Source organism: Triplophysa rosa, linkage group LG2, assembly GCF_024868665.1.
Source record: "Triplophysa rosa linkage group LG2, Trosa_1v2, whole genome shotgun sequence".
In the NCBI taxonomy this organism is placed as follows: domain Eukaryota; kingdom Metazoa; phylum Chordata; class Actinopteri; order Cypriniformes; family Nemacheilidae; genus Triplophysa; species Triplophysa rosa.
In genome coordinates this window covers 16,135,637-16,154,004 of record NC_079891.1, presented here as the reverse complement: position 1 = coordinate 16,154,004, position 18,368 = coordinate 16,135,637, and the positions used below count along the sequence as shown (strand labels likewise).

Sequence of the window (18,368 nt, the reverse complement as noted above, 5' to 3'; positions counted from 1 at the left end):
TTGTTGTGGAGAGACGTTTGGCTTTTTATGGATAAAGAGATGGTTGAAGACATTTGTTTTGATTAAACCATGTCATTAGAATGTATTGTTGAATACAATGGGGGGCCTTGGAGTCAAAAAGGTTGAGAACCCTTGATCTAGAAGGCCTTTTAGCCAACCTATGAGAGATGAGGGGCAGTTATGGCCTAATAGGGGCAGTTGTGGCCTAATGGTTAGAGAGTCGGACTCGTGACCATAAGGTTGCCGGTTCGATTCCCAGGGCCGGTGGGTAACGACTGAGGTGCCCTTGAGCAAGGCACCTTACCCCTACTTGCTCCCCAGGCGCTGCAGTGATAGCTGCCCACTGCTCCGGGTGTACGTGTGTTCACCACTTGCTGTGCGTGTGTTCACTAATCTCTGGATGGGTTAAATGCAGAGGTCACATTTTGTTGCCTTGTACATGTGCAATGACAATAAAGTTGAATCTAAATCTAAATTTCAGTTGGGCGCAAGTAAATTCTTTTGAATTCTTTTTTGTAGAATGTTATAGGATGCATTGCATGTGCGCTCAAACCGTAACGCACGTGTGAATGTTGTTGCACCTCACTCTGCATACAGGAAACCATGCGAGATAAGAAAGCACATTAGTACCACCACAGTCTCACTTTCATGGTGCAGTTAAGAGCTGGGTGTGTCAGATGTACCTCTTAACAAAACAGAAAAAGGGATATACATATGTATTCCAGCACATCATTTAGGAGAAAGTTGTTTAGCATAGTTAACATCATGGAAAATAATCTCACCGGATCAAAGTGAAATGTATTTCTTAAAGGTGCTGGAAGACTTTTGGGACTTAAATGGGCACTCAGGCTGTTGTCTGGTGTAAATGGGGGAGTTGTTTACTGATTGTAAACGGGCAGAGGCATAGCTAAACATGTAATATCACACTCTAAAAATCAATACAACCCGCCTTTCTCGAGGACATTGAGTGATCTCAAAACATCTTGCTTTCTCTTCCTCTCTGAGACAGAGAGAGCGAGAGAGAGAGAGCGCTATGGTTCATAACATCCATGTGTTCAGCCTCTCAAACTCCTGAACTGAATCAACAAAATTGGATACTTCATATAAACAGAAACTACCAAAATTGATGCAAACATTGATTGGTGAGTAGATCAGATCATTTTGATGTGTACTTCTGATAATGTAAGGCTTTAAAATAAAAATGCTATATTTTAAAATCTTACATTTAACGCAGTGAATCATAACAATACTTTATGATGGCAGACAAAAAGACAGTTTTGTTTCTTTACACTTATTTAGACTATTGAGTTACCAAATACTTTCAGTTCTTTTTTTTTAGTGTACGTGTACTTGTGAGATCTGGTAAATATTTCCTCAGAGCGTTTTTTAAATCTACAATGATGATTTAAAATATGCTGGATCTTTCGTGTGGCGGTGGTGTATAACGGAGTCTGTGTAATGTTGCTTTATGTGTGGTGTGATGTAATGGCATCTCATTTTACAGAGAGCCAAAGCCACAATATTCATGGCTGTACAATGCATTAGCAAGCAGCATCTTTACAGACAAAATTGTATGATAATGGATGTTCTGATGAGACTATTGCAAAGCATTCATTGGATGGGACCATATAGCTTAAAAATGATATCGATAATTCGGTCAGCAAAGATTTATAAAATCCTGCCACACCTTGCTTCTGTCTTTTATATCACTTGCACACTTTACATATTTGCTTTTACCATAACTTATCAAATTAGTATCGTATCTCCTAGACAAGGTATTGAGATGTTTTTATGAGGTTTAATTACTGGTTTATTATGGTTAAATAAAGAACCTGAAACTAGATTTGCATATTCTTTGGTACTGTCACTTCCTGTTACTGAGTCACAAGACAATTGTTATGATTCATTTCAGCAGAGAACTTACTTGCACAAAAATGAATTTGAATAAAAAATGTATAAAATAAATGCAGTGTAAATTGGTCAAAGTATTTTTTTCCTTTTTATGTTCAAACAAATTGTTTCATTGTGAACAAATTGTAAAATAAACCCTTTAAAACACAGAACCAGCATTGTAAGAGATGCGTGGTAAACTGTCACAAGATAGATCACGTGTGTTTCTAAATAAAGCTTAGTGTTAGTGTATTGTGCACATTTTCCTACAAAACCAAAGAAAATCAAAACTTACAGTTTCTCTTGAAACGCCAGTCGCAAATCTTGTGCGCTTTGTGCCTTGTGCTGCATTATTGCCCAGGCAATGTCTGTAATGCAGGATGAGTGTCTGTTTCCACTCAGTGTAATCTTATATGAGCCGTTTACAGAGAGTCCAAGTTATAATATTCTATAACTGAGAATATCCAGTACATCAACCCTGCAACATGTCAGACAAGCAATTCCATGCATGTGGTTTTCTTGATGCGACAATAGTAATCCATTGTCAGGATGGAGTCAAAGAGCAAGTAAGAGCTTGAAGAAATATTAATAATTTAGTTAGTAAAGGTCTCTTAGAGCTGTAATGTGTGCTGTCTTATGGACAATTTAACATACTGACTAAACATAAGTCGGTTCTCAATTCTTCATTATGAATGTTCTGTTTTTGAAGACCTTAGTACTTTTACTACCTTAAACACGATGGCAAGTTTTTATTCTGAAAAACAATGTTTTCACAGTGTATGTTCAGATTAGATGCAATTATAACCATTACTGCATATAAAATCACACTACTATAATTAGTTAACATTAACATTAATGTCACACCTTAGAGTCGATGAATGGCTCAAACCTATTGTTTATCTTTTTTTCCGCAGAACACAAAAGAAGATATTTTGAAGAATGCTGTTAATTGGCACCCATTCACTTGCACTTGTTTTGTGTCCAATACAATAGAAGTGAATGGGTGCTAGCACTGTTTGGTTGCCAACTTTGAAAGAATATCTTCTTTTGTGTTCTGCGGAATAAAGAAAGTCATACAGGTTTGAAATGACAATAGGGTGAGTAAATGATGACAGAATTTTCGTTTTTGGGTGAACTATCCCAGATAGACCCTTAACACTTTTGGAATCAGTCTCATAGATCTTATTTGTATGAAACGGAATCACTTATATTCATTTCATGCAGCATACAGCTTTAACTACAGCTGTGAGACGACAAAGACCTCACTATGAGTAAATCAAGAGACAACAATCCCACATCTTTCCACCTGGAGACAGATGACAGGTCAGAAGAGGAGAGGGCGAGGGCCAAACACACAAAAAAAAGTCCTGGTAAGGACAAGATGCCCATGGACTCCAACTACCTGGAAGACGTAGTGGATGCCACACCCAGAATTAAAATCAATTTTCATTTTGACAAGTGAGTATATCTCTTTAGTAGTGTATGTGTAGCAAAATTTTTTTATCTTATCTTTATGCACTAAGAGCAACAAACACAGGAAGAGATGCTGACTTGGGTTGTCATAATTCATGCACGAAAGGGTTAAAACACAACTGGGGTGTGTGTGGTGAATCTGATTTGTCAGTATGCTCTCAAAAGATCTTATGGAAATAGTTTCTGAACATTAACGGTTCAATTCCGCACACAGGGGAATCAGACAAGTGAAAGAGGAACCGTCTCACAAAGACAGTGAGGCCTTTACCATCAAGACGCTGTTTGAGGCCGTTTCCCGTGGTGACGTGTCTAAACTGCAGGGTTTACATCAGTACCTGCACAAAAACATGAAACATCTCACTGACTCTCAATGTAAAAATATCTCAATTGTATTATACAACAAACTAAAATATAAGAAGAGACCGATATTTAACCCCTCTGTTTTTTATATCTTCTTTAGATAAGTCCAATGGAAAGACAGTCTTGCTCAAAGCTCTTTTAAACTTAAAGGACGGTGAAAATGACACCATTGCATATCTGCTTGACATTGCAGAGAAAATGGGAGATTTAAAGAATTTTGTCAATGCTGCTTACACAGACAGTTTCTACAAAGGTGAGACCATAGCGTTATTTCACATAATCGGGTTTTATATTAGATATTTTATAAATCAACAGTATCAGATGTAAAATGTTATCAGACCCATTTATGCAATGACTTCTTGCCACAGGTCAGACGGCTCTCCATGTTGCCATTGAGAGGAGAAGCGCAAAGTTTGTACAGATGCTGGTTAAGAAAGGGGCTGATGTCCACGCTAAGGCCTGTGGGAAATTCTTTCAGCCCAATGAAAGGATGTGTTTCTATTTTGGTAGGTCCTGGTTCTTTTGTAAGCATACACTATAAAAAAGCGGTAATATCCCTGCAGCTTGGGTGCCAGAAAAAATCTTTAAAACATATTTTAAAGTAAAACGCATGTTTTTCATGTTATTTTACACCCTTGTAACCTTGTACATTTATGTTAAGTTAATATTTTCCATTTTTTAATTAACATGTTTCACTGCAAATTCTGTCAAATAAAACAGTAAAATTCTGTAAAATAGTATTTTACTGTGTAATCTTCAATTCAATTCAATTTAATTTATATAGCACTTTTCACAATGTGCATTGTTAATCTTAAACTGTTATTATTCAATTTAATGTTGCAAAATGCATAAAATGTCTAGTCTAAATGAAATTCTTCAATATCCTCTGCAACATTTTTGCACAGGTGAGTTGCCGTTGTCACTGGCAGCTTGTACGAATCAACCAGACATTGTGGATTTCCTGATGGAAAACCCATACCAGCCAGTGGATGTCAAGCAGAGGGATTCTCATGGAAACATGGTGCTTCACGCTTTAGTAACAATAGCAGATAACAGCCCTGAGAACACAGAGTTTGTCATCGCCATGTATGACCACATCTTAAAGAAATCCGCTCAACTCCATCCAAAACTAAAACTGGAGGAAATTGAGAATAACCAGGGACTCACACCTATCAAACTCGCAGCCAAAACTGGAAAATATGGGGTAAGGGACTCAAACTGTGCAGTCACAAGGGACTATTGTTGTTTTATAAATGAAAAACCATTTGTAATTTGCAAGAAAAACCTCTTTCCAGATCATTTTGAATGTTCCAGAGTGTTTGTTTGGCGAAACACAGAGATATATTAAACACTGTGATTCATTGGTGCTCTTTTAAAATACAACCAGTTCTGTGTTTTGTTTTTGGATGTTCCTGATTTTGGATAGATGACTGTTTCTCACATGACTTCAGATGTTATTTGCCTTCAAGCGATCATCCAAGACATCGTATCAGACAGCAGTGCCTGAGTCACAGACACACGCTTAGTTGTTTATTTGTCTTTTTTATGTTATGGAAGACAAGTACTGTAATGTATTTCACAAATCCACTTCACATAACTGCATACAATTTTTCAAGCATTCTGATCTCAGTTTTCTTTTGTTCAACAGCTGTTTAAGCACATTGTACAGAGGGAGTTCAAAGACTGCAGGCAGCTGTCTCGGAAGATCACAGAGTGGGCATATGGTCCGGTGTGCTCCTCACTGTATGATCTCGCCTCACTCGACAGCTATGAGAAGAACTCTGTGCTGAAGATAATCGTCTATGGCAGCGAGATTCCTGTAAGACGACAAATTGCTGTAGCTGACAATCTAGTATTTGAAAGTTAATCGCATAATTCGATTTGATCATTTTATTGACACAAAAGTTGTATATGAAGAGTGTTGAAAACAACTTTTACGATTTCTTCATCTTATTTCAGAACCGTCTTGAGATGCTTCATATTGAGCCACTTAATAAACTGCTTGAAGAGAAGTGGGATAGATTTGCTCAATGGATTTTTTTTTTCAACTTTATCTTTTACCTTGCCTACCTTGTCATCTTCACAACAGTATCTTATTACCGACAAGAAGGAACGGTACAGCCTATGCACACACATTTTTTTGTTGTTGTTTTTCACAACATTGCAGGCTGCTTTTGTAAAATTCCCAGAAAATATCTTAGACAGAATGTTCCCTGATGGTTATTTTTTGGTTCCCTAAAGGTTCTTTAAGGTTTATTTTTGTCATCCATATGGAAATAAGATGTTTTATAATGTTATAAAAGTTTTATGTTCTTATAACGTTAGGGAAACATTAGGGGAACAACCCATCTTACAATTTTTGGTTCCCAGAACGTTAGGGTAATGTTATTTTTGGTTCCCAGAACATTCTATTTCCGTAAGGAAAACTTTCCTGGATAACCAAGAACATTTAAGAAAAACTTAGAAATAACATTATGGGAACCAAAAACTAACATTCCCCTAACGTTTTGGGAACCAAAACGTTTGTGCTGGGTTGTATAATTGTATCCCTCGTAGTGTAGGTCAAACCAGTGCACATACACATGTTAGTTTCACTACATTAGTGAGTAGTTTTGCGTCAAAACTTATCACGTTTTGAATTAGGTGCAAGTATTTTGTGCCATTAAACATACAGTACATCACAAAATGTACTGTATATGTGAATATGTATGCTTCAAATATTTAATGTCACGTCTGATCGATATATTTGACTTTTTCTTTCTTTCTGTCGCTTGCCATTGAATGAAGCCTCCATTTTACTATGACGATGAAAGAGAGCACAAGCGGTTTTTAGCAGGACATATTATAACCTCCACTGGAGCCGTTTACTTCTTTTTCAGAGGGGTATGTTTTCCACTTAATGCTTTTGGTTTAAGAGTTCACCACCGAGATCATACAATTCACATAAAAAATCAAAAACTAAACCTCCCACAGAAACTAATGAATGCTTTTCTCTTTTAAGGTAGTAGATTTGATTAGGAAGCGTCCAAGATTTCAGTCCCTGTTGATAGACGGATACACTGATCACCTTTTGTGAGTTTCTTGACACTCTTCTGTGTAAACAACTTCAGAGCTTTTATGTCTTAGTCATTTTAACTAAACAGGCTTTGTGTGGCCTTAGTTTACTGCAGGCCGTGCTCTTCCTGGTGTGTGCTGTACTGTACATTTGTGGTCAAGATGAATACCTGGCATTTCTGGTTTTGAGTCTTGCTTTGAGCTGGGTGAATCTGCTCTACTTCTCCAGAGGATCCAAATTTATGGGAATCTACAGTGTCATGATACAAAAGGTAATTTTATCTCTGTTTGTCCAATCCTCTCTCATTCTCTGCATTTGACGTACAAAGTAGATTCAAGTATGTTTGGTGTACCCAAAGCATAAAATGTTTAATAAAGTTCTTACACCTTTTGATCGTTGCCAGATGATTCTTGGAGAAATTCGGAGATTCCTTGTTGTGTACATGGTCTTTCTCATTGGATTCTCTGCAGGTATCGCCCTTACTTGCACCGCCTAATAATATACACTCTAAAAAAATGGTGCTATATACACTGAACAAAATTATAAACGCAACACTTTTGTTTTTGCCCCCATTTTTCATGAGCTGAACTCAAAGATCTAAGACTTTTTCTATGTACACAAAAGGCCTATTTCTCTCAAATATTGTTCACAAATCTGTCTAAACCTGTGTTAGTGAGCACTTCTCCTTTGCCGAGATAATCCATCCACCTCACAGGTGTGGCATATCAAGATGCTGATTAGACAGCATGATTATTTTACAGGTGTGCCTTAGGCTGACCACAATAAAAGGCCACTCTAAAATGTGCAGTTTTACTGTATTGGGGGGGTCTGGGGGGTACGAAAACCAGTCAGTATCTGGTGTGACCACCATTTGCCTCACGCAGTGCAACACATCTCCTTCACATAGAATTGATCAGGTTGTATATTGTGGCCTGTGGAATGTTGGTCCACTCCTCTTCAATGGCTGGGTTAGGGTTATGGCTCACCCACACGACGCCATACAAGCTGTCTACCATCTGCCCTGTACAGTGAAAACCAGGATTCATCCGTGAAGAGAGCACCTTTCCAAAGTGCCAGATGCCATCGTATGTGAGCATTTGCCCACTCAAGTTGGTTACGACAACGAACTGCAGTCAGGTCGAGACCCCGATGAGGACAACGAGCGTGCAGATGAGCTTCCCTGAGACAGTTTATGACAGTTTGTGCAGAAATTCTTTGTTTATGCAAACCGATTGTTGCAGCAGCTGTCCGGGTGGCTGGTCTCCGATCTTGGAGGTGAAGATGCTGGATGTGGAGGTCCTGGGCTGGTGTGGTTACACGTGGTCTGTGGTTATGAGGCCGGTTGGATATACTGCCAAATTCTCTGAAACACCTTTGGAGACGGCTTATGGTAGAGAAATGAACATTCAATTCACGGGCAACAGCTCTGGTGGACATTCCTGCAGTCAGCATGCCAACTGCTCGCTCCCTAAAAACTTGCGACATCTGTGGCATTTTGCTGTGTGATAAAACTGCACATTTTAGAGTGGCCTTTTATTGTGGCCAGCCTAAGGCACACCTGTGCAATAATCATGCTGTCTAATCAGCATCTTGATATGCCAAACCTGTGAGGTGGATGGATTATCTCAGCAAGTGCTCACCAACACAGATTTAGACAGATTTGTGAACAATATTTGAGAGAAATAGGCCTTTTGTGTCCATAGAAAAAGTCTTAAATCTTTGAGTACAGCTCATGAAAAATGGGGGCAAAAACAAAAGTGTTGCGTTTATATTTTTGTTCAGTGTAGAACTAAAAGTGGTTCTTGGCTCGTAATCATGGGGCAAACACTTTAAGTGCTATATAGAGCCATATCTTGGTGCTTCAGTGGTTCTTTGGGATGACTGAGGTGCTATTGTCATGACTGTCAGAGAGGAGACGGGGATTCAATTGCAGGTAATGAGAACTTTATTAAATACAGGGCAAAAAGGGAGAAATCAGTTTCCAGGCACCAGCAGCACCGCCCAGTAAGCACAAGATTCCTTCTAGTCCCACTCTGTCCTCTGGGAGCCGCGAGAGTCTGTGGGGAACCGCCTCAGCCCGGCGGTATCCACGAGAGAGACGCACCTCCGTCCCGGAGGTTTCTATCCGCCGGAGAAGAGTGAGAAGTATGGTTGGTTCAAACCTGATGAGAGCTCAGTGCTGCCAGGTACCGTCCCGAGGGGAGAGAAGTCTGGAAGTGTGTTGCAGAGAGGTCCGGGGCGCCAGCGAAGACTGAGGGGCAAAACAATGAGGAAGTGTAGAAAACCAAGGCACTGGAGCAAAACAAGAGAGAAAACTAATGGAACTAGGACCAAGACAGAAAACTATGACTATGACTGAAAAAACTGAGGAATAACTATAACTATGACTATGACTGTGACTGTGACTGGAGCAATAACTATGACAAGACTTAGACACTGTTTGTCAGGCAGGTCTGAAACAAACACAACGAGCTGACACTAGACAAGAGGGAATAAATAGGGAAATCTGCAAACTAAGGATTGGCTACAGGTGTGGGGTAAATAAGAGAGCAGGGGAGAGTACTAATCAGAGAAGGAGCTATAGGTGTGAGTGATGAAAACCAGTGAGTGAGGAAAGCCCGACAGGGAAACACGAGGGCGGGGCAGATGACGCAGACACCGGACATGTGGAGAGCTGTCAAACGGCACTCCACGTTTTCGACAAAACAAAGTACCCCAAGACCCCCCCCCCCCCCCGCAGGACACATGCCCCGAGAGACCCGGATCATAACATGCTATATAGAACCGCTGAAGAACCATACAGCACCACTGTTAACGAACCTGCTAAGCTCCGGTATGGTTCTATATAGCACCTAAGTCATCCCAAAGAACCGCTGAAGAACCACTAAAGCACCAAGATATGGTTCTATATAGCACTAAAAGTGGTACCCCTATGATTACGAGCCAAGAACTGCTTTTACTGCTATATAGCTCTATTTTTTTTAAGAGTGTACTTCCTAATTTCTTCTATTCATTCAGTATTCAGTTTTAATGTGTAACACCTTTTCAACTATGCTAATGAACTGTTTATGTTACTCAACAGCTGTGGTGACTCTTCTTGATGGTAAACCTAGACAGAAGAGCCGTACCTTTTTCAAACCTCTTCAAAATTCAACTGGAGACTGCGTGAAACCAGAATATGATAACATCTACCGCACTACTCTAGAGTTGTTTAAGTTTGCCATTGGCATGGGAGATCTGGAGTTCACAGACCAGTATAAATATCAGACTGTGTTTTATGTGCTGATGATCTTGTATATAGTGTTGACATACATTCTGCTGCTAAACATGCTGATCGCTCTGATGAATAAAAGCGTGGAGGATACACATAAAGAGAGCACTAGTATCTGGAAACTACAGGTAAAAACGATTCATGCAATGCTGTAACTTTGACAGCACAATCGTTGTTCATTTCTGCATTTGCTAATAAATTTAGATTTGAAGTTATAAATGAACACTAGTTATTATGAGCATGAGTCACCAAGACAAGATTTGGCATGATTTGTAATTTCAGTTGTTTAATAGGGCATTTAATAAGATTGTTGTTCTTGTGCCATTCTGTTGTGTCATAGCGTGCAATGACCATCTTGGACATGGAATGGTTTCTTCCTCGCTGTCTGAAAAAAAGGCTGCGCTTTGGGGAAGAGAAAGATCTGGGTGAAGGACAAGAACCGGATCAACGCTGGTGTTTCAGGTGACAGCTATTATAGATAGTGAACCAGATCTGATTTAGGGCTGCCCCAAATAGTCGACTAAACGTTAGTCGATGTGAAGGAGGCTTGGTCGAATACGTTTTCATTGGTCGGTTAGTTGCGAAAATTAAATAAAAAACTCATGTGACGTCATGCAGTCAGTATGCGCGTTAAAATTTCACGGCGCTGCGCAGCTTGGTCAGTGTATGACATCAAAAGAAACAACGCGAGATCAACGCGAGCAGTGCCTATGTTAATAAATACGAAGAGACGCCATTTGGTGCTACGCGATGATGACAGCCTGACCACAAAAGCACTGAAGATACGACTCGCAGAAGAAATTGACAAGAGATGGGAATTGACGGGAAATCTCGCGACCAACATTTATACACAAGCTGCAGCCTTAGACCCACGTTTTAAGAGCTTGTCATTCCTTGACACTGACAAACGAGAAGGTGCATACTCTACAGCAGGGGTGGGCAAACTTTTTACCTGGAGGGCCACATCAAGTTTTCGAATCCTTGTTAAGGGTCGCATATTATTTGCATATTAAATTAAATCAAATCTTTTTTTAGTTATTCAAAACTGAAATTTGATAACTACTGTAGTGTATGTGCATGCAATTCCTTCTACCCTGTGTTTTATAAACACTTTTGTATTGAAAAAAATGGCAAAACATTTGCACACTGTCATAAGACACATTATTATAATAATTTACAGTATACATAATTTTTATTCTTGACATTGTTTCAAATATTCTTCTAATTCAGGGGTGTGCAATTAATCCCAAGGGGCCACATGAGAAATGGGACTGTTAATTCTTAATTCTGATCAATATTGAATTTATTGCTTTTAAAATGCAGTAAATATCTGATCTGATGTAACTCTTTTATATTTAAAAAAGAAAAACCACCATCACTAATACTTTTCTGCACCTCTACCCTTTGTGCATATCACGGGTTATACATGTACATACTAGAAATCAGATGTGTAATATTCAGTTTTAAAAATAAAACATTGTAATATGTGACCCTGGATGACAAAACCAGTCTTAAAGCACGGGAACATTTTTAGTAATAGCCAAAAATACAATGTACAGGTCAAAATTGTTGATTTTTCTTTTATGCCAAAAATCTTTTGGATATTAAGTAAAGATCATGTTCCATAAAGATATTTTGTAAATTTACCGAGAATATATCAAAACTTTATTTTTGTGAGTAATGTGCAATGCTAGTAAGGACTTAACTTGGACAACTTTAAAGGAGATTTTCTCAATATTTTGATTTTTTTGCACCCTTAGAATCCAAATATTGTCCTATCATAACAAACCATACATCAACGGAAAGCTTATATATTCAGATTTCAGATGAAGTATACGTCTCAATTTCGAAAAATTTACCCATAAGACTGGTTTTGTTGTCCAGGGTCACATATTAGTTAATATTACGAGTTAAACATTTGGTATTGCAAATTTTAATCAATTTAATTTATGCTGTAGCCACTGTGAGCCATATTTACAATTATTCTAGTTCTTGAATCTGATTGGCTGAGAGCCATGCCATATTTCACCAGTATCACTATGGGAACTATATATATGTGACTCTGGATCACAAACCCAGTCTTAAGTAGCTCGGGAACATTTTTAGTAAAAGACAAAAATACATTGTGTGGGTCAAAATTATCGATTTTTGTTTTATGCCAAAAATCATTAGGATATTAAGTAAAGATCATGTTCCATGAAGATATTTTGTAAATTTCCTACCTTAAATATATAAAAACTTTATTTCTGTGAGTGGATGGTCTGCCACAGTGCCCCTGATTAACAACTTCAAAGGCAATTTTCTCAATATTTTGATTTTTTTGCGCTCTCAGATTCCTGAGTTTTAAACGGTTGTATCTCAGCCAGATATTGTCATATTCTAACAACTCATATATCTATAGCTTCAGCTTTCAGATTATGTAAAAATCTCAATTTCGAAAAATTGACCCATAAGACTGGTTTTGTTGTCCAGGGTCACTCACATATATCTATGACAGGAACCATTTCACAAGTCGGACTTGTAAAAGTAAAAGCAGTCTCTCTAATAGCATTTCACAGCAATTGTGACCAATTGCAGAACAGCAGAACCATACGTCACAGCCGTATCTCTTTCTCAGCGCTCAGGACGCAAGTGTCTCGAGACGCGCTTTTCAGAAATTGCCATGTCATGCTATAGTAAACCAAAACTCACAACACTTGTCCCGCATCAGCGCGAGGCGCTTTAAAAGACACAAGACGCGAACGCAGCGTTTAAACCCGTCCGTCTAGCTAGCGCAATAGCACATGTCTCCTCTCTGTTCATTTTTACTCACGTATGCTGCATTGCAGACTCGCGCCACCTAATGGATTTTGTTTGTATTGCCTCAAATTAGTCATTTTCACCAAAATCCTAACTGAAACGCAATGTTATTGAATACATTTAAAAACCGCCTCCCGGGCCGGATGAAATTGCTTGGGGGGCCGTAGTTTGCCCACCTCAGTTTATCTACAGAAGCTGCGCAATATAGGGATCATGACAGCATTAGTACTACAGTCTACAGAGGAGGGTGAGCCCGCAGCAAAAAAGAAAAATCAGGCCGAGATATCCATGCTGATGGCCATTTATGAGGAAGAGCATGCAGAAGAGAAGAATGAAATAAAGATGTATTTGGCAGACAAAACAAAGGTTGATTCGGGACAGCTGACATGATGGCAAAAAAATGAAGGCAAGTGGAATGATGATATCCAATTTTGGATGATAACCAAAGCTCGCTAAGCAGCTAAGCGCCTGCACTGTATCCCCTCCCCTCCACACCATCAGAGCACAACTTTTCGAAGGCCGGCTTCATTGTGAATAGCCTAAGTCAAGAAGCTCACTTCTTCCCAACAATGTGGACAAGCTGGTGTTTCTGACGCGTAATATAAAAAAAAGATCTGATGGAAAAATAGTGACGGTAAATTAGCTTAATTTCCCCTTTTTGTAGTGTTTCTGTTTGCTATCTGTTTTTTATTTTTATTTATTCGATTTTATATCATATAGAGGTTGTTTTTATTCTGTTTGGAAACTTCAGACTGATTTTCAGAGGCGTATTAAGACCTCATGGTGCCCCTGGGCAACAGCCCCAGAGGTGCCCCCCCCAAGAATCCACTCATTAAAAGATTTATAATATTAAAATATTTTATAAGAATGAAACTCAGCAATTTACAATATACTATTTTACAAGAATTATACATTAACATGACACTTTTGTAGAATATAACACAAAAACAACTATTTTCCATTAAGTATTTTTAAAAATTAGGCCTACTGTAGTTAAGGGGCACCTGCTTTCTGTTGTAATGTTACATTTCAGGTTTTGATGTAATTTAAAAAAATCACTAACATTTTTTTAACAGGTGTAAATGTTGTGCGTGCCACAAAATGGGGGTACAGGGACACACTCACACACACACTATAGTTTGCATGTATGTATTCACATTAGGGGGACAATGGAACAATGTATAGATTTTCAGGACATTGGGACTTTAATTCACCAAAGTGGCATTCACCAGATTACAATGTATAGCAAGGTTATTCATAAAAATAACATGAAACGTTATTGTTACTATTTTAACTGCTATACAGCTATTCAAACTCTCTATTTAAGCACAGTATGTGTATATTCTTCTTACTAAACGATCACATAAGTACTAAGATAAAAGTGTACTCAACTAAAAAGGACACGTATGAATTGATTGCTATAGTGATGAAACCGACCGTTCTTCACTTTCACTTTAAAACCCAGGTTTGGATCTTCAATAGTGGCCTTACCTCCACGTACTATTATTAGCATACATTATCGGCACTATAACATCTTATTTCTGACGCATGCCATGTATATATACCTTTATTAATCAGTGCTAATCCCCGCATTTTTAGTCTCCGCTACAACAATGCGCTCTGCATCGTTCCTGCTTCCATCTGTTTGAAGATTTAAGTGTACACAAAAGACATCTCGCCTCATAGCAGTCACTCGTGATTGGCTGAATGGTAATTCACTCAAATCTATGTAACTAACCAGATAACATGGGCGGGAATTTTGGCGGAGGTGTGTCGAAAAAGTGCGGAGGACAGAACCATTTTTATTTGAAAGTGGGGGTATTCCCGCACATGGTGCCACGCCTATTTAGCGCAGATGCGTGACTTAAGTCTTAAAAAACAAGTGCTTATGTACATTTATAAAAAATATATATTTTGTATTGCTGGTTTATTTGGTGCCCCTAAAGTCTTGGTGCCCCTGGGCACTTGCCCAATTGCCCATATGGTTAATCCGCCTCTGCTGATTTTTCTATTCGTTGTTTCAGGTCAAGACTCATCCGTCGGCTTTATATGGCAGTTTGCGCTGATATTTTCCTTGAATGTTTCCATTTGATTTGTATTCGTTTTGTTTGAATTATTTGCTCCACGTTTTGTTTAAAATATATTTGTTCTAAACCATTTAAGCAAAGAACTTATAGGCTTTTTATTTGTTTGCGTTGTTTTGTACAAAAACGTATTTGTTTGTAGCCTGTTGTTTTTTATTCTAAGGTTTGGCGTTTGCTAAGTTTATTCGTTCGTTCGTTTTCGTTAATTTCCCTCTTCAATATATTTTTTCAGTTGTTTTTGCTATTTATTTATTTTGTTTGCCTTGCTTGCAAAAAGTTATTTATGACTTGTCCATAGGCCAGTTTTTTTCTTTTATTATTTACTTTATTTGTACTTTTTACTCTTTTTCTACTTAATATTTTATTTTGTACTTATATTTTAAAGAGTTGCCGTTTGCGGTATGTTTATTTATTTGTTTTATTTATTTATTTGTTCCCTTTAAAAAAGAACGAAATTTCCAGTTTATTTTATTCAAAAGGGTGTTTTATGTTTATGGTTATTTTGTTGGCAAGTTCATTTGGCATGTAACTGATGTTATAGTTTGTATTTTTGTTAATAAATTATTTAAATGTACAGGCAGTCTCCTTGCTGTTTTTCCAACACATGATAATTATAACTGTAAATTATAACTGCGGCTCATTTATGTGTCCCTTTAAGCGCTTAATTTATACTTTAAACACTTAATTATTATGATTTAGCATTTCTCTGTAATATGGAAGTGTTAAAAACATATTTTCTCAGCCGGTAAATTTAGACTATTCTTTTCCTTGTATATATACGCAAGTAATTATGTTAATATCATAACTGTGCGATTATTCGACTAATTGCTGAAATGAAGGACTACTAGTCGACTAGGAAAATCTTTAGTCGGGGGCAGCCCTAATCTGAAAAAACTAGAAATCTTGTATACTTTCATGTAAGTTTCCACTTGCCTTTATTTTAGATAGATACACTCTTAGCCTGTGATCTGTGTTACGGTCAGGCAGATAAGAGTGAAACAGTAGCAATAATTGGTTCATGTCTCCTCTCTGTATCTTTCAGTGTGGAGGAAGTTAACTGGAACCAATGGAACAGAAACCTCGGTATAATCAATGAGGATCCTGGGAATTTAGCCATGCCTGAACCGTCACCACCTAAACCCAAAAGAGGTAGCCAGCAATGAACATATATTTCAGTTATTTAATGATTCAGTAGAAAAAAAGAACCTTATTACCATCTGTCTAACACTGCACATTTTGCTTTTGATTTAAATTCGTTATATATAATGTTTTCACAGAGTTCAGCCGGCTTGGACTCCTCCCAACTTTCAGTAAGCGGTGGACACAAAGACAAACGCAACGCAGTGATGCACACGAGCTCAGTCCTCTAGCTGAAGTCTCTAGCGCCCCCTGATGGACTCATCATGAACAACAACACCACTATGTTGAATCACCGGTGACTGTGTAAAATATATGGTACGCCAGGCTGCTTTAAAAGTATTGAACAAGCTGTTTGAAAGTATTCTATGACGATAAATCAGTAGCAAAACTTGAAAGCATGTAGATTTTAATTTGTGAACTTGTAAAGTAAGTATTTGTACCTGTACACTAAAATGTACACTCACAACCCCAATGTGAAAACTTGTAAAATGAAAAACTGAAGTTGAATGTTGAGATTTGCACTCGTGGTCGTGGACACAACACACATGTGTAAACTGGCATTTACAAAATACATAATTTACACGTTTAACTAGATTCAGATTTGAATTGCAACCACAAATAAGCATCTGCAACCTCTCAAACCTGTCACTGCAGTTTCAAATCTCTCGCCTCTGAGCTGCACAAGTGCACAAGTTAGTTTTGCAACGGGTTTATCGCGAAAGTAGTAGCAAAAGTCAAGGCGGGAAGATTTGAAACTGCAGTGACAGATTTGAGAGGTTGTAGATGGCTATTTGTGGTTGCAATTCAAATCTGAATATAGGAAAAAGTGTAAATTATGTATTTTGTAACATGTGTTTTGTAAATGCCATGTTACACATTTGTGAGTATTTTTCTGCAACTTCAAATTCAGAAGACAGATTTGTGAGTTGTGTCAACGAGTCAAATCTCAACATTTAACTTCAGTTTGTTATTTTACAAGTTTTCACATTGGGGCGGTGAGTGTACAGGTACAAATACTTACTTTACAAGTTCACAAATTAAAATCTACACGCTTTCAAGTTTTGCTACTGATTTATCGTCATAGTATTCAACCTAAGGAATTAACGTGTAATCCGTTTAGATGATTTATAGGAGATAAAAACAGGGTCCCCCTTCAAATGACTTTTTATTGGTTAAAACTTCTCTTTAAACTTCACTTTTGTATATTGCATAAATGTTTGCAACGGGGACTTTTTACATGAACACGAAATTAACCATGGTAACTATAACCATAGTTTATAGGTATGTGTAGTAAATCTATGGTGGTAATCAATCTGCCAGCATTAGCCTACTACGTTTTCTTCTATAATAAAACTATGGTTCATTTCCCTACGTACGTTTTGAAGATCAGCAACTCTAAGCAATAACCTTCAAATTAAATATTACAAACAATGTAAAACAATCCCAATATAATACGACCCAGCAGTATATCATTAGGTAGATGTTCGTATAGGGCATTGTGACAAATGTTTGCATGTTGCCCTCTTGTGGTGTTTCTCACGACTAATGAGGCACCCAGAACTGACAAACGCCAAAGGACGTCACAATGTATCTGACATCCACAATAACAGCATTGCGTCTCTGTTAAACTAGTACGGTGATTGTGTGCTTTCTGTCCTGTTGCATTCTCACAGCCATTTCATTTGAATGTGTCCTCGCCAGGCCTTCTTTACTTAATTTACTGGCCATTAAAGTTCAATGCTCATTATTTCAGTGACGGGTCACGTCCCCTGTCGCCATTATTTTACTGCGCCCCGCCGAGTTAAAGTGCTGTAACCCCAGATCGCGTCTGTCCTGCTGTGCTACTCTTTATATAACTTACATTTCCATACGCGCTAGACGCCTCAAATCCCAGACAAAGTGCCAGGGCTGCGTCACTTCCTGGCTCTGCGTCGCTTTGATGAAGAGCCAATAAAATAGCGACAGGCAATCATGCGTTTGTGCGACAGCTGTTAAACAGAGACAGCAAGGGGAACGGTGAGCTCACACTGAGAAGAAATAGCTGTCCCTCAGAATGTAGATTTTTTAGATTATAATAAAAATTTGGCGTGCTTATGCCCTATATCACTTTCTCTCAGGGATAATAACATCGTTATGACACAAACATTTAGCATGTTAACAAAATAAGTATTAGACTCTTACACACACACTGTAGATAATTATCATAAACAAATAGCTGCATGTACATTTCATGTAAATGCTTTTAAACAATTTGTATTGTGAAAAGTGATATATAAATAAAAATGAAATACAATTT

General features: G+C 38.1%; 1 protein-coding gene across 1 annotated transcript; it reads left to right on the top strand.

Annotated features, from left to right (window-relative positions):
• The first annotated feature begins 1,026 nt into the window (after window positions 1-1,026).
• Window positions 1,027-18,368, top strand: trpv1 (transient receptor potential cation channel, subfamily V, member 1). The gene is made up of 16 exons (XM_057357209.1): window positions 1,027-1,142; window positions 3,115-3,348; window positions 3,578-3,735; window positions 3,824-3,976; window positions 4,092-4,229; window positions 4,629-4,927; window positions 5,372-5,542; window positions 5,683-5,838; window positions 6,511-6,606; window positions 6,725-6,795; window positions 6,884-7,049; window positions 7,182-7,248; window positions 9,861-10,177; window positions 10,390-10,511; window positions 15,975-16,081; window positions 16,210-18,368. The coding sequence occupies exons 2-16, from the start codon at window positions 3,158-3,160 to the stop codon at window positions 16,323-16,325; spliced, it is 2,328 nt and encodes a 775-aa protein (XP_057213192.1). The 5' UTR covers window positions 1,027-1,142; window positions 3,115-3,157; the 3' UTR covers window positions 16,326-18,368.

Excerpts from the sequence above, each read along its gene's own strand:
- trpv1 (XM_057357209.1), top strand. The coding sequence starts at position 3,158 with ATGAGTAAATCAAGAGACAACAATCCCACATCTTTCCACCTGGAGACA. Across the intron at positions 3,977-4,091 it reads CACAGACAGTTTCTACAAAG|GTCAGACGGCTCTCCATGTT; the intron begins GTGAGACCATAG and ends TTCTTGCCACAG. Across the intron at positions 4,230-4,628 it reads AAGGATGTGTTTCTATTTTG|GTGAGTTGCCGTTGTCACTG; the intron begins GTAGGTCCTGGT and ends ATTTTTGCACAG.